This window comes from Jaculus jaculus, chromosome 13 (genome assembly GCF_020740685.1).
Source record: "Jaculus jaculus isolate mJacJac1 chromosome 13, mJacJac1.mat.Y.cur, whole genome shotgun sequence".
Taxonomy (NCBI): Eukaryota; Metazoa; Chordata; class Mammalia; order Rodentia; family Dipodidae; genus Jaculus; species Jaculus jaculus.
In genome coordinates this window covers 71172824-71189985 of record NC_059114.1, presented here as the reverse complement: position 1 = coordinate 71189985, position 17162 = coordinate 71172824, and the positions used below count along the sequence as shown (strand labels likewise).

Here is a 17162-nt window from a genome sequence, read left to right as displayed (position 1 = left end):
CTGTACTGGGACTATGAATATAAAAACCTATGAAACATTGAAAATATTAAAACAAAATTATGTGAAAAATACATTTTCCAGGTAAGCACTTCACCCTCTGAACAAGAACCAGATCATTATTCGGGGTCAAGTATTGATAGTCATATAAGTTGTGGAGAAAGATGTGAAACACAGCATTTTGGGAAAACTTATTTCCAAAGAATGATCCCATACGAGTTAAGGAAATCAAAAATGAAGTGAAAAAGAACAGACAACAATGGCTTAATTTTATTCATGTAGTTATTAAATGGTTAACCCATTCATAAAGACTTTAGCTATTCTGACACCCTTTTGTCTCTCATCTCTTACAAATAAATCCCCATCACAGAGAGATTATATTGCAAAGGGAACATATTAAGTAATTTTGAAACCATTCTAAATATGGCTTATGAGCAATTTCAGACAGCAAGTTCCCTATTAGTATGTTACATATTAACAGAACTATAGTAAAATACAGACACCCAGAGCTTGAGATATTAAAGACAGAGTTGGTTGGTCCCCCCCACCCCAAGAAGGTACTTTTAAGCCTTTTACAATATGGTAAGTTTATGTAGTGTGAAATGTAACCTTCTTATAAAGTGTTATTCTACATTTTTCATCTTGTAAAACTTAGACCGGAAACTGCACTAGACCCACAGAGAACACTAACTCTGTCTCCACCGGAAGCATCATGTAAATCCTGTGCTCTGGGGTCCATTCCGGTGTTTTTAAAAGAAAAACGTTCTGGATATATGTTACATGTAGCAGTTTTTAAAGTTTCAAAGCAGAAATAAGATGAAGCTCCGAGAAAACACCAATTTTTATTTCCAACAGGTGCACACGTAATTCTTTGCTCTGCCTATGCAGACAGACACTGTTCTGTATAGACATCTGATCCTAGATTGCCTGTGCATAGTGACAATCATTTTCTTTAAAAGCAGTAAGAGCAACATGTTAAATGGCAAAACTAGGAGATTCAATTTGATAATACCACCATAGTTTTCACAGTTTGTCTGTCTGAGCACAGTGGGCTCAAGTTCTATAAAGACAGAGTATTTCACTCTTTAGTGTCTAATTCCTGACACACGGCACAGCGTAGGTGTTCAATAAATATTTGCCAATGGGAGAAATTTGCACCACCAAGTGAAAAACAACTAAGTAGACGGCATGAGAATAACATTTCATTATTAAGCAGTAGGAGCTTGGTGTGAAAACTCAATATATGTAGATGATGAATTAACTGAAAACTTCTAAAAATAGAGATTTCATAATGGGGGTCAAAAAGAAAAGCTATGCCATCTTTTTCTACAGAAAGATATGGAAATTTGAAATAACACTGAAAATCACCATACTAATAAAGGCAATTCCAAAACTTTTTTCTATTGTTGTTTTCAAGGTAAGGTCTCACTCAGCCCAGGCTAACCTGGAACTCGCTATGCAGTCCCAGGTTGGCCTTGAACGCATGGCTAACCTGCTTCTGCCTCCTGAGTACTGGATTAAAGGCATGTACCACCACACCTGGCTCCAAAACTTTTGTGTTACATATTGAAAGAATTCTTTCTCTTTCTGATAGTATTACTCTAACACTAGATGAAATAAAACTTTAAAGATTGTACTAAACTTCTAATAGAACATATCCATCAAGTCATCCTTTTAGCACTTGAATCCATGTTGAGTTTCAAGATGGAAAAGCCTTACTGGATTCAAGTCACTTTTTCAAAAAAATTGACCTAAAAGAACCATGGGATTATGAATATATTTATAAAATATCATGATTTATCTCAATAGATGTATTTCACCCACTACTGTTGACATTAACCAGAATGAGTCAGAATTCATCTACAAATAATTTTAAATGTCATTGAAATTTTTGTCAATAGTCATTACATCATTGTGTCCTGGAATTAGAAAATTCTTTGCATATATAAAAACATTTACCTACTTCAACTAGGTCAATGTCAGAATTTATCAAAATTCTCCCATCAAAAGTTTTAAAAATCTTTACTTGTAGGTACTATAAAAATAATATAATAATCAAATGATACATGTGACCAATTCCACAAAGGAAGAAAAAAATAATTTGTACAGTTAAATTTCAAATCCTAAACATTCCTTTATTTAAGCCTGCCTCCCTAAATTTATGAGTATCAAAATCCTTGGTTGCCAATTGCAAATACAGAATTTCACTGGTAGCAATTCTAACCTGTTTAGTCCATCTGTTTTCTCATACAGTGAATGGGCCTCTTGTCTGTCAGAATTCTTTGTCACCTTTGAGCCTAGCGGTAACTAGTCTCAAAGTAGGTTTATGACTGGTAGCCTGTTTCTGCAGTAAAAATATTTTTCAAGCAATCAAACTTTGTCACCTGAGAAAATCCTTCACTGTTCTATAACAACAGTCCGAAGCTCATCTTCTTTATTGATCATCATGGAAGCAATTGCTCCATCATTGAACTCAAAAGACGTTCCTCCATCCACAACCATGCAGGCATCCCAACAACGAGATCGAACACACACTCTAAACAGAAGGAAATAGCTCAGTAAATATTAAGTTGTCTTAACCCTAAACAATAGTTTTGTATAGCCTACCACATCCTTTGGTCTTTGATAGGAGAGAATTAGTGACTGTAAATAATATAAGGGCATGATCAAAGTTTCAAATTGAAATATTCATTTTACTATTATTAGTGAAAAGCACAGATCTGAAATTTAACAAGTATTTTAGGAACTGGGCAAAGTGTTATACAGAATGTTTACGTAAGTAGAATATGTGCACAGCAAAGGCAAATGTTAATGTGCAATTCAATGAACGTCCAGCGTTAACTATCAGGAATTGGAGCTCTCTCCCAGTTGCCCTCCTTCCAAATATACCCATTTTCTTAATTTCTAGCACCATAGCAGTAACTGTCCAGTTTTGAATTTTATATAAATAGTATTTTCCATTTTAGTGGATGTATGCGGCACCTTATTACACAGTCATAATTTTCATTCTCCAAATGAAGAAAATCAAGCACTTTTTATATGTCTAAAACCATCTCCTTTTGTAAAACACCAAAGAACCACAAATAGTTTAGACTAGTTTCCAGTTTTTGTTTTTGGGTTTTTTGTGGTTTTTTTTTGGTGTTTTTTGGTTTTTTCGAGGTAGGGTCTCACTCTGGTCCAGGCTAACCTGGAATTAACTCTGTAGTCTCAGGGTGGCCTTGAATTCATGGCAATCCTCCTACCTCTGCCTCCCAAGTGCTGGGATTAAAGGTGTGTGCCACCATGCCTGGCTTAAGTTTCCAGTTTTTATAACATTTACGTATAATGAGGTATCTCAGGGATGGAACCCAAATCTAAACACAAAATTCATGTTTCATGTACCCCTTGCACACACAGATAATTGTAGACAATATTTCTAGTGTGCCTAGATTTTGACTGCAGCCCCTAATAGGAGTTAATGATAGAATTTTCTGCTTATGGCCTTATGTATATGCTCATAAAATTTAAATATTGAAGCATTACAAATTTCAGATACCTTTTTCAAATATCTTGATACTAGATATTTTCCTTTTTTTGTTGATTTTTTTGATGTAGGACCTCATCCTAGCCCAAGCTATCCAGGAACTCACTCTGTAGTCTCAGGCTGGCCTCATACAGTGATCTTCCTACCTTTGCCTCTTGAGTGCTGGGATTAAAGGTGTGCGCCACCATGCGTGGCTTAGGTATCTTTTGTAAATACCTTTCTCATTGTATCTTGCCAATATTTAAATGGAATATTGATTCCTAATTCTTAATTCTACTATAATTTATCAATATTTTGTTGTCCAGTACATCTTATGACAAGTTTGAAACATTTTTTCTAATCATCAATGTCATAAAGTTATTGTGTTTATAGTAAATTAATTAAATTTTTAAATGTAATAAATAAAAAAGAACTATAACCTGGGCTGGGTGTGGTGGCATGTCTTTAATTCCAGTACTTGGGAGACCAAGTTAGGAGGATTACTGAGTTTGAGGGCAGCCTGAGACTATATAGTGAATTCCAGGTCAGCCTGGACTACAGTGAAAAAAAAAACTGAGTATAGATTTGTTGAATAATCAAAATTAACTCTCAATGTGAATTTTAAGATTTATTTCCTTTTTATAGTTACTTTCTTGAGGACAAAAATATATACTGATCAAATGAAAGCATTAACACTCTGGGTAGCATTTTATAATCAACTCTTTTCTTTGCTCAACACAAGATAGATGACATTTTAAGTTTTCTTGTTCGTTTGAGATACTGGGCAACCTTTATATAAGAGGAACATATATTCATTTGGATATATCTTCATAAGTTCAAAGGCTAAAGCAAATTCAATACATACAAAGGTTCACTTTTAGAGAAAAGCTGAAAGAAATGAATCCTGTCCTAATATAAATCTCATATTAATATTTACCCTGTTTTTATTCCATGGCTTTGAAAACAATGATTTTCTATAGTCTCTTAAAATAAGTAATCTGATCTTACTGTATCTTGAACACATGAAAAAAAAACATCCACGCCAAGTTACATAACTACATAGTTTCTTTCCATTGAAATGTCAGTTTCTCTAAAATAACACAGTAAGTTGGAAGAAGTGAGGGTCAGCTTAATGCCATAACAATCTAACAGGTTCTGCTCCTCCTGCTTGAGGAAGTGAGTTAACCTGGTGAAACTGAACACTCTTAAAACCAAGTGTGTCCCACCACTAGTGACAGGACACGAGGGTTAGGAGTTCAAGGCCACTCTGAGCTGTGACTATCAGGGCTGTCTCAAAAAGGGCAATAAAGCAGGCTTTACACTGGTGAAGGGTGAGAGGAGCAACAGGTCAGATCCAGGCTGCTTACTTTGAGGAGAAACAACGTTGACGACTGCTTGAAAAAACTCTGTTTGATATTGGTTCTCGAATACTGAAAAGTATTTTTGGTTCTTCTGGACTGTACAGCAGTGATTTATTATATTCATTTGTTACTGTAAAGAAAAAATGTGCAGATATAATAAATGGCAGTCCATCTGAGAAGTACAAAATGAAAAATAGGAGCTACCTCTAACTTAAAAGCAGTTATGTTCCAAAATTGTATCTGAAATTAAGTCTCCAGAAACTCACAACATATATTCCACGAAAAAAAAAAGCCCTAAATAGTTATCAAGTTCCGCTAATGTCCCACAAAACCACACATCAGGCACAACACGACAGAAATAGGTACAACTGTGATAAAAAAAAATATATATACTACAAAGCTAGTAATTTAAAACACAGAGAGGAGACATTAACAATAAACTCAATCAGAATTAAGTTGCCATTTTCTCCTACCAAGTTCTCTTTGAGAACTATGTCTAAGAGTTTGTCAGTTAACTGTCTTGGCAGAAAAATGCCATGTTAGGTAATATGCATTCTCTAATAAGACTGCCATTATTCAGGATGGTTTTAGAAATCTTTCTCTGCTTTCTCTCCATGTGAAGCACAAATTAGTTAAAGACAACAGTGTCAGGCAGGCATGGTGGCACATGCCTGTAGTCCCAGCTACTTAGGAGTCTAAGGCAGAAATACAGCTTGAGCCTAGGAGAGTTTGAGGCCAACCTAGATGTTCTCTCTATTAAAAAAAGAGGAAAAAAAAAAACAAAACATGGTTGGGCTAGAGAGATGGCTTAGTGGTTAAGAGCTTGCCTGTGAAGCCTAAGGACCCCAGTTCAAGGCTCGATTCCTTAGGACCCACGTTAGCCAGATGCACAAGGGGGCACACATGTCTGGAGTTTGTTTGCAGTGCCTGGAGGCCCAGGTGCGCCCATTTTCTCTCTCTCTATCTGCCTCTTTATCTCTCTGTCACTCTCAAATCAATAAATAAAAACAAACAAAAGAAATTTTTTTTTAAAACATGGTCAATTATTGCAATTGATAATATGCCTTACTTATAAAACTATCAAAACTTTATGTATTCTTCAACTTACAATAAGGTTATAATCTCTATCAACCTACCATAAATTGAAAATATTTTAAGCTGAAAACAAACAAACAGCACATGTGACCTACATCATGACAACATAGAACATTAGCGAGTTCCCCTCTGTTGTTTGTCCTGATCTTGTGGCTGGTGAGAGTCACAGAGTTATTATAGGACATTAACATCCCAGGAAAAGATCAACAACCAAAAGTCAAAATACAGTTTCTACTAGACATGTATCACTTTTTGGCCATCATAAAGCTGTAAAACCATATCAGTTCTTTTAAAACTATTAGTTACGACGCTTGCCTATGAAACCTAAGAACCCATGTTCTATCTCTCTCCAGGTCCCAAGTCGGCCAGACACACAAAGATGAGACACGTGCAAGGCCACACATGCCCACTAGGTGGCACAAGCGTCTGGAGTTTGATTGCAATGTCTGAGGTCTAAGAATGCTAACTCTCTCAAAATAAAAAATAACCCACAAAAAATAGTAATTTGCCTCCTTGGAACACTTTACAGAAAATATGCTAGTGACTGTGCAACTGGCATCTACTACTGCTTCTGTAGACAGGGGTAACAATCATTCAGTACAGCTTTTACACACTTACTAAAAACTCCATCACCATTTTTCCTAGATATATTCTTTTTTTTTTAATTTTTTTTATTATTTATTTGAGAGCGACAGACACAGAGAGAAAGACAGATAGAGGGAGAGAGAGAGAATAGGCGCGCCAGGGCTTCCAGACTCTGCAAACGAACTCCAGACGCGTGCGCCCCCTTGTGCATCTGGCTAACGTGGGACCTGGGGAACCAAGCCTCGAACCGGGGTCCTAAGGCTTCACAGGCAAGCGCTTAACCGCTAAGCCATCTCTCCAGCCCCCTAGACATATTCTTAATATAAATGGCAAAATCCAGCTATCTTAGGTTTACAATTTTTAACATTATATACACATACATACGTATATTTGATTTTTCAATGCAAGGTCTCATTCTAGCCAGACTAATCTGGAATTCACTATGTAGTCTTCAGGCTAGCCTTGAACTTACAGCAACCTTCCTACCACTGCCTCCAAGTGCTGGGATTAAAGGCATGAATGCACCACTGTGCCCAGCTATTTGTACATGTTTGTGGAGCACAAGGTAAATTGGTAAATACCAACAAAATGTCCCTCAAGTAATTCTGCATGTCCTCTTTAACACAACTGCTCTCGCTCTTGGTTGGAGAATGTGTTTTATTTTACAGAAGGCAGAGAGATCCGTAACACAAAAAGATAACTGACTGCCCACCATGAGACATGCCACCTCTACCACATCTGCTGGGGCCCAGGAGAATTTTCGGAGGAAGCAGCAGCACGAACACTGCTCTTACTGCTAGCCTGACAACCAGCTCTAGGGCAATGGTGATAGACATGGTGATCTATCAAAACTCACCAAAGCAGAAATCCTGAGGCTACAGATAACTCAACACTAAATCAGACTGCCAACAGGCCTGCCATGGCTCAGAAACATGGTGGAAGATGGGGCAGAAAGACTGTAAGAGCCACAGAGTGGATAGGAATACCCTGAGGCACAGTCCCCTGCTACCCCATAACCCCAGTGAGGAGGCCCCCAGGGAAACAGAAGCAGGGGTGAGGGGGTAAAAGTGTATAACCTGCTATATATAATATGTAAATATAAGTTAAAATTTCAAAAACTTAAAATGTTAAAAAAAATAAATACAGAAGAATTTATTGTAGAGGTACTGATTTAGATATACATTCCTGTATGTTTTTATTTTTGTTTTGAGGTAGGGTCTCGCTCTAGCTCAGGCTAACCTGAAATTCGCTATGTAGTCTCAGAGTGGGCTCGAACTCACGGCGATCCTTCTACCTCTGCCTCCCAAGTGCTGGGATTAAAGGTATGTGCTACCATGCCTGGCTTGCATTCCCTATTTTTAGATTACGAATTTTCTATGCATTCCAATCACCAAGGACATGATTGCAGTTATATCTTATGTTTTTTTTTAAATATTGTATTTATATATTTGTTGGAGAGAGAGAATGGGTACAGCAGGGCCTCCAGCCACTACAAACCAACTCCAGATGCATGTGCGAACTTGTGCATCTGGTTTACGTGGATCCTGGAGAACTGAACCTGGGTCCTTAGGCTTTGCAGGTAAGCACCTTAACCACTAAGCCATCTCTTCAGCCCTACAGTTGTATTTTGATATATGTAGATTGTATTTCATGAATTAAGAGTCATGATATAAAAGTAACTTTATATTGTTTACATTAATAGGATATTTAAAAAATTGGTCAAAGTAGTACTTTACTTTGCTAATTAGACATATCATTCTCAAAGCTAATACAGAACTAAACTATTACTAATATCATTTGTTAACCAACCTTTTTCTACCAGCTCTTTGTCCAATGGAAGAGTCAAATTTCCTTGTCTTCTTGCTATTGAGAAAGAAAAGAACTTGAATATTTTATAACTTATAATGGCAAATATATAATAATATGTACATGATATAGCATAATGTAATAACATTCTAATATATAATAGCTCTTTTGGTACTCACCAATATTTAAAACATCTTCAACGGCCTGAGCTGCAACCCTGTTAATATTGAATGACCTAGGAAAAAAACAAAACAGTTCTTAATTCCACAAATATGAGTACTGTAGTAGTTTGAATGGATATCCCTCAAAAGATTGAGTTTTACTAAAGCTTCTTGGATTTCTAGCTGGCCTTGCTAGAAGAGATGTCACTGTGGGTGGATCCTACAGTGCAGCCCTAAAGGTGTTACTGGGAGCAGATCTGAATTCCAGCCTAAAATATGCAGTGTTTGATGGAATGTGCTTGCATATGGTGCTGCTGGTGGTATTTCTCTGTGTGTGTGGACCTGTGAAAGTGGCCCAGTTTCTTCTGACATTTTGGAACTTCCCCTAGTTTTGTTAAGTCAGTAAATCCCTTCCTCCTATAAACTGTGCCTGGTTTGGAAGTTCATCCCGGCAACATGAAGATGACTATGGCAAGTACTCTTATAGAAGTAAATTCTTGGGCTAGAGAGATGGCTTGGTGGTTAAGGTGCTTGCCTTGGAAGCCTAAGGGACCAGCTTCAATTCCCCAGTACCCACATAAGCCAGATGCACAAGGTGGCATGTGTGGCTGGAGTTCATTTGCAGTGGCTGGAAGCCCTGGCATGCCCATTCTCTATGTCTCTCTCTCTCTCTTGTTCTCAATAAATAAACAAATTTAAAGAAATAATTCTTAAACACTACTAATACAGTTATAAGTTAACACTTAAAAGCTTATAAATAATATATAGGCACAGGTATGGGGCAAGAAGTATTCTCAAACACTGACAGGATTACAGAACTCCAGAGGTTGCAAATGGAAAGCAGTTATACACTATCAAAGATTAAGGTGAATACATTTCTCAATCTAGCAATTTATCTCCAAGCCTATTTCCATGTATAATGCACAACACATACAAGAATTTGCTCTGAAATATTGTTGCAAAGTACAAAACAATTCAAATAAATCTTTACAGGAAGCTGGTTAAAAAACAGACATCAACTCATCTTTAGTATGAAAATGAACAAAACTATACTTTTTATCCTTCCTAAAGGACAACCAAAAGACTAAGAGAAAAAAAACAAAGGCATTATCCAGTACCTATCAGTACCTGAGATATGATAGAATATGAAAAGGACAAACTTTCTGTTGTATATATACTCTTGTCCTTTGTAACATTTTAAGTTATAATCAGTTCTCTTGAAAGTGAGAAATCAATGCGATCAATATATCTGCTTAACTACTTAAAAACACTTTAGCACAAATATAAGTTTTATGAATTTTTCTGTCCTAGAGTCTAAGGATCAATTAGGAACAGTTTTATACAAAAACTTCCAGGTGATGAAGCATTCTACTTATTGTCTCACAAACTCTCCTTTATGGTCTAAACAGACAGTCCAGTTAATATATAACCCTGTATTGCTGATTCTTAATTGAGGAGGGGGGTACAGTAAAAATTATTTCCTACTCTTTAAACCTATTTTTTTCATCTTTGGACATTCTTTTTATAAAATGTAAATATACAAATATTTACATTAAAACAGATCAAGCCCCCTTTGCTTGGAAAAAAGTAATCTAAGATATGGCCCAGTGTTCCCTATTATCTGTCCTCCAATTTCACATTCCAGCCACACCAAACCCGTACTTGCCTCTTTACTTTGCTCAGACTTACTATGCGGCACAAAGCAAAACAGTTCTAAGATTCCTGTTTTCTTATTGTTTGATATGAAGTTTACAATATGTATCTCATTATAAAACATAAGGCAGTAGGGGCCCACCTGGCCCATGTCAAGAACTCAAACATGAATGAAGATGTCAAAAGCATGGGAGATGGAGGACTACATGCTAATCCCTCTCAACAGCCCCATTACTGGATACAGATTGCTTAGGAATCCTCTTTATCTGAAACCTAAACATCATACAAAAATGAACTATACTTGTTTAGGGTTCTACTGAATTAAAACATACTAAAAAGACAAAAGACTTTGATATCTCCTTATAGTAAAGATAATTTATAAGAAGAGAGATCTAGTTAAGAACTTGCTCTGATTTTCCTAAGACTAACTTATTAGGGAGACTACAAACTAACCCTAACTAAATTTTCTGAATTAATTAGAATACATTTCCTATAGTTAGAAGCTGGGCCTCAGCCAAGTCCCTGCACATCCTACATGAAGGACAAGCTAAATGCCTACACTGACTATCAGCCAGGCCATGACAACCCCATTCTTAGGTCCACACCATTACCACTTAAAATCAGATGTAATCCCACCAAACTGGAAGACAAATTCAGACTTGAGAATCTCATATTCTACATTAGCTACTAAAATCTGTCTCATGAAAACACCTCGTCACCCTGCAGTCAGTAGTTATGAAGAACTGTTAGCTACCTTCTTCCATGCATTAAAATTTAATCCTAGCATTCAGGAGGCCGAGGTAGGAGGACTGTGTGAGTGTGAATGATCCTGAGATTACACAGTAAAACTGAGACTACATAGTGAACTCCAGGTGAGCCCAGGCTACAGTGAGACCCTACCTCTAAAAACAAAACAAAACAAAAACATCGCCTGATATCCTACCTATATGGAAAAATTTTTAGAAATGTAAATTTGAGATTTCTCCAAACACTTTTTCCCCTGGACATATGGCTAGGCATTATTTTTCTAGCTGCTCTTGCTATGTAACCAAGTGACTGAGTTCTAGCTAAAGAAATCAGAGTAGACATGAGGGACAACACTTCAAAGCCAGGCAGATCAGCCAGGCAGAGTGCCAGTCCACTGCCTCCCACAGGGAAAAGTGCAGCCAGAAGGCCAATGCTAGGTGCTTGCAACCTGACAGACACACTAGCCCTCTCAAACTGTGAGAAGTAAATTTGTTTGTTTGTTTATTAATTACCCCACCCGTGGTATTGTGTTATGGCAATAGAAAATGAGTAAAAAAGCCACCTGATGACTCATCTTCCAACTGTGACCTCAGTGGGTGGCTAAGAACCCGTCTGTCTCCACTTACTGGCTTTCCCTTGTGAGGCGGTACAAGTTTTAATAGTGACACAGTGAACTGGGCCCTGTTTATTCAGTCAAGCACGCCTGTGGATGTAGCCAAGTTCTAGTATTTTCCAGTTGTGTTTGCAGCCTCAGTATCCTTGCCAAGCCTCAACTTCTTCCAGATTAAGAAGTAGCTATTACTAAATCCTGTGGGGATTTCTGTAAGGATTAACGTATAAAAATTAGCTCAGCACCATATAGGTGCATATGCATATTATAATGCACAGACTATAAACCTACAGAATCAGAAAAGTTCAGAAAGAAGGTGGTGTCACGGTGTCTGTCCTATGTCCCTCATCCTGCAGGCAGGGAACAGCCAGTGGTTAGCCCAGCTCTCTTGGCTTCCAGGTCAGTACTCCAAATGCCATGCTATGCCCATTCTTACAGGTGGGAATACCGGGGAAGAAAAGGAAAAGCATCTAAGTAAGCACTTGTAATTCTCATCTAGCTTTCAACAAATATGTTTAAGAGACTCAGTAGAAAAGATGCTAAACGAGGGATATTTTCCAATTTTATTTATGAGATGATTAGAAAATTTTATAACTTGGATTAAATTTATTTTAAAAATAATAATTGGAAAATTCATTTGGAAATGGTCCTCTCACTAGTCATCAGGAAGATGAGTTGTTAGCCTGTCTTTTAAAATAATTATTATTTTTTTCCAAAGCATTTTATTTAGATTAAAAAAAAGGCATAATGTTACTACTTATGAATGAAATGAGATGGTATGTACAAATAGCTTTAGAATCACAGGGAACAAAGGAAATTGTAAAGTCAGTGTACAAGGAGAAAGGACTAGGCATATATTGATAATTAGTGAGCTGCCTCCTGAGTACAGGGAATTCATTACACTCTTTTGTCTTTGTTTATGCTTATATAAAGTTTCCATAATAAAAGTTTTTTTTCAAGCCATACTAGAAAAGCAGGAAATGTAAACTGAAAATTAAACTATTCAACCTTAAAATAACATGGGAGTGGGGGAAAATATTTGTTTTTTGAGAGGATTTCGCCACGTGGCCCTTGCAGGCCTCAAATCTGCCATCGTCCTGATTCTATCTCCCAAATGCTGGGATTACAGGCATACCACTACACCAGCTAAAATCACATAAACACTGTTTTTGCTACTTTTGAGAGCATATTTTGAAAATATTTGAACACTTATTACATACACGAGCAGGAAGGGAAAAAAACCATAAATACCATCTCAACTCGTTCAAATTGCTTGAAGCAGGTGGTTATTAGCATGTTAGGTGACTAGTAATATTATAGGTACTATAAAATAGCATTAAGAAAAAATACTGGAGGAGGACAAAAAGGGGATTAACTTACTGTGCGCATGAAAGGAACTGAGTGTTAATGAAGGCTTCCTAAAGACAATGGCATTTGAAGTCTGAATTCTTACACTAGTGGATGGAAAGGGGCGTGTTCAGAAATTCAAAGTGGGAAGAAAGTGCACTGAGCAGAAACAAAAGGCCAAGGGAGAACAGGGTATGTGCTAAGAATTGCAAGTAGCCCGTGGTGTCCCCAGAGTACTTATGGGTAGGGTAAGGGGAGAGCAAAAACAAAGCCAGTAAGACAGCCATGGTCATATTTTACAGGGCTTTAAATGGCAGACTAAGTGATAAGTACACAGTGCCAATCAAAGTTTTAAGCAGAGAATGGGCATTCTCTACAGTTACCTACACTTTAGAAATGTCACTCTTCTGGCAGTCTATCCATGACATCCAGAATAAAAAGAAAAAACAGGTCACACACAGTTCTCTGCCCACTACAAAGAGGAAGGCTGGCGCCAAAGCAGCAGCAGTGTGAAAGGAGCAAGGTAACTACAAATCTGAGAAGCGCCATGCACAGGATTAAAGAGAGTGGGAAGAAGGACAAGTGGGAGCAAGGATTAACAAGATATGTTTTTCCTCTAAAGCTCCACAGAATGGGATTTGTAAATACAGATCACATTAAACAGTATAGGGAACACACCTAAGAAACAGGATGATAGTTGTGAATGTACTATGAACAGCCTGACAAGTGATTTTAGAACAAGAGTTTGAACTCGAAAGAGAACTACAGGTATGGGAGGCATCTATATCAGAGATATGTATTAAGAAGCAGAAGAGACCTCACAGGGGCGTTATAGAGAAAATAACAGATGCCCCAGGGCTGGAGAGAGGACTCAGCAGTGAAGGCACTTGTCTGCAAAGCCTAAGGACCCAGGTTTGATTCCCCAGTACCACGTAAGCCAGATGTACAAGGTGGCACATGCATTTAGACTTTGTTTTCAGTAGCTAGAGGCCCTGGTGTACCCATTCTATGTTTCTTTCTCTTTCTCTCTGGCCCTCCCTCTTTCTCTATCTCTCTCAAACACATAAGTATTTTTTTAAAAAGAGAATGCCCCAAGTTATCTTCAGCTATACCTTTTATTGTATATGCATCAATCTTTTTATTGTTCTTTGTGTTCATTCTTCACAATCTAAAATAGTCCTAGCTTAAAAAAAAAAAGTATCTATTACCCCAAACCACTTATTTCCTTTCAAACTTCTTTACAAACTCTGTGCAGTAGACTTCATATTGACCAAGTCCAGGCTGTAACTGTGGTGGTTTCAATGTAAAACGTCCCCCACAGATGCATGTGTTTGAAAACCTAAGCCCAGGCTGATGGCACCTTTCAGAAAGGATGTGAGGCCTCTGGGAAGTAGAGCCTTGCTGGAGGAAGTGTGTCACTGGGGCCCAGGTCCACATGTGCTCCCTTGCTCATTCTCCTTCCTCCCTGTGCCACGAGGACGTGGCCTGCTGTCCTTGCCACGCTCTCCTTGCCAGACAGGAACTTCCCCTCAAAACTGAAAGCTGCAATAAACCACTTTCCCCCCATAAGCTGCTTCTGGTTGGGCATCTTGTTCCAACAATGAGAACATAACTGCTACAAATCACAACCCAGGGCATCAGGGCATGACTCGTAAACCCAAGAGTGAAGCAGAAGCAGGCCCACCTTTTATGACGTCACCCAGATATCTGCCCTCGAGAACTTACATGTACCAATGTAAGAGTCTGTAGCACACAGCTTCAGGTTTGCTGAGATGAACTTCCAGACCAGGCACAGTCATGGAGGAAAGGATTTCTCAAAGCTTACAGATCCAGGGGAAGTTCTATAATAGCAGAAGAAGCTGGCCTGTTTTCACAGGACCAAACACAGAGAGGGAGCACAAGCCTAAAAGCCAAAAGCCATACAGCACAGCACACTTCAGGAACTCCAACTAGGCACACTTTATGTATCGTTAGATTGTCATTTCAAACCCACCAGCACACCTTAAGATCTGCCCAGTGACACTGCCTCCAGCCAGGTGGCTGCAGATGCAAACTACAAAGTAATAAAACACTGAGTTTTATTTTATTTTTTTATTTATTTATTTGAGAGTGACAGACAGACAAACAAAGAAACAGAGAGAGAGAGAGAATGGACGCGCCGGGGCCTCCAGCCACTGCAATGAACTCCAGACGCATGTACCCCCTTGTGCATCTGGCTAAAGTGGGTCCTGGGGAACTGAGCCTCAAACCAGGGTCCTTAGGCTTCACAGGCGAGCGCTTAACCGCTTAAGCCATCTCTCCAGCCCAAAACACTGAATATTTGGGGGGCCATCGATTCAAACTACCACAGATATCAAGCACATTATCTGAAATAGTGTACAAACCTTGATAAACAACACCCCAAGTTACTCACCAGGCCTTTGATCCTGTTCCAGTACACAAATTGAGCCCAGAACTCTTCTGTTTTTCCCATGGACCATCATCAAGTGAAATTTCATAATAGGAAGCCCTATGTATTTAAAACAGAAAACAGACTGCTGAACTATGTATGGTTCCAAGTAAGCAAAACAAATGTTGTCTTAAAGCTGATGAAATCTAAGTAAGTGAAAGCAACTGAGACGTATCTGACTTAGTAGGTACACACATCATGGTGCTAATTCAATGCTGACTAAGTGACAAAGTTAGAAGGAAAAATTACTTCTGCATAGCTGTACGACTTTCTGATCTCTGCACCCATTCTATCGACACATTAACAGTTCCAACAGGAGCGTGAACCTTTTTTTTTTTTTTTACTAGCACTGCTGCCACAGCTCTTGCAAAATATAACACACAGAGCTTCCTTTCAAAACTCAACAAGGAAAGTTTCATTCTTAAATGAGTTTCATTTTCGGTGGCTAGTCCTTGATATACATATATCTTTATGTTTTTTTTTGTCACCAATAGTTTATGCTAAACTTTTGTTTCTTTAGTTATATGCTAATATGCTATTTGAATTGGTAGTAAACTAGTAGATAATAAAGTTATAAAGAAAAGTCTCAATTTTAGATCAGTGGACAAAACTAGGAACAAAATAATGATAATTTCTTGAGAGATATCTTAGAATATTTATCAACAAGAAATTATGGGTTTTCTGATATCATCAAAAGTGACATTATTCTTTAATTCACTGAATGGGCAAATGATCTATAACTACTCAAAGAACAATTAAAACATGTAAAAGTATAGTTTGTCAATTTTGAAATAATGGATTTATCAAAACACTGGGCTACATTTTCTCCAGCAAATTAAAAAGTTAAAAGTCTTAATAAAAAGTAGGTTTTAATATAAGATCATTACTAAGCATGCTTGTAAACACTAATACTCTTAAGGATCATCTATCTCTCACTCTAATCTTTTCAGCTTTTGCAAGCTCTTTATTTGTAAATGTCTTACATGATACAACTTCTTTTCCTTGTTTCTCTGACTAGCACATCTTATAGAAAGACAGCAGCATAACAGTCACATTTAAGCTACACCACAGCTTAGTTAGGTCTTCCTGGAAGATGCACATTAGGAGCCTATTATGTACAGACAAGCCAGCCAAATTCATAGAACTGTCTGCTACTAAACTAGAATGAAGCAGGAAAAAATAGTAGCAGGGGTAGGGAGAAGAGAAGCAGAAGTGAATGGAAGGAAATTATAGTCAGGTGAGAGATGTTGAGCCCAAAATGATGAGCAAATTTAGTGTCATTCTCACATGCAGATTTATTGAGATTAGTCAATTCATAGGATTTTTGTTTGGGGAAAATTATTTTTTTAAGGCAGCAATAAAACTCACAGTCCCTTTAGATTTGGTATACTTCTTCTTAAATTGTCCATTGCCACTGCCCAAGAATATGACATTCTAGGTTGGAACAAATAGGAGAAAGAAAAATACTGGGCTTTTAAGTGTTCTTGAATCTAAGAACATGATAAATGAGGCAGGAATAGTATTGCTGCACTTCCTAGTTCCCAAGCAAAGCACCTAACATTCTGGAACACAGTGAAGCCTCAACACACTTTTAGTCCCAGCATTTGGGAGGCTGACGTAGGAGGATTGCTGTGAGTTCAAGGCCAGCCTATGGCTAGAATGAGTTCCAGGTCAGCCTAGGCTAGAGTGAGGCCCTAGCTTAAAAAAAGAATAAACTGTTCAACAACAGCAGAGCTGAACCTACCGCTTGCCTTATCTTACTAAAGACATAAGTGAAACACAACAGAACAAAAACAAGCAGCTAGCTCAGCCATCATTCTCTGGGACTGCACTAACTCCCCAGTCTATT

General features: G+C 37.8%; 1 protein-coding gene across 6 annotated transcripts in view; it reads right to left on the bottom strand.

The window, feature by feature from the left end:
• Positions 1–245: 245 nt before the first annotated feature.
• Nadk2 (NAD kinase 2, mitochondrial) overlaps positions 246–17162 on the bottom strand; it is a 45479-nt gene continuing 28562 nt past the window's right edge. For 4 of the 6 annotated variants that reach the window (XM_045132898.1, XM_004652596.2, XM_045132899.1 and 1 more), the window contains exons 8-13: positions 16682–16747; positions 15278–15373; positions 8526–8581; positions 8350–8403; positions 4867–4990; positions 246–2533 (exon numbers count right to left, since the gene is read on the bottom strand). In XM_045132898.1, coding sequence (XP_044988833.1) covers positions 2395–2533; positions 4867–4990; positions 8350–8403; positions 8526–8581; positions 15278–15373; positions 16682–16747 — 535 coding nt within the window. In that variant the 3' untranslated portion in view covers positions 246–2394. Of the gene's footprint in view, positions 2534–4862; positions 4991–8349; positions 8404–8525; positions 8582–15277; positions 15374–16681; positions 16748–17162 lie in introns of those variants that run through there. The other 2 variants (XM_045132895.1, XM_045132896.1) reach the window with 2 other exon arrangements.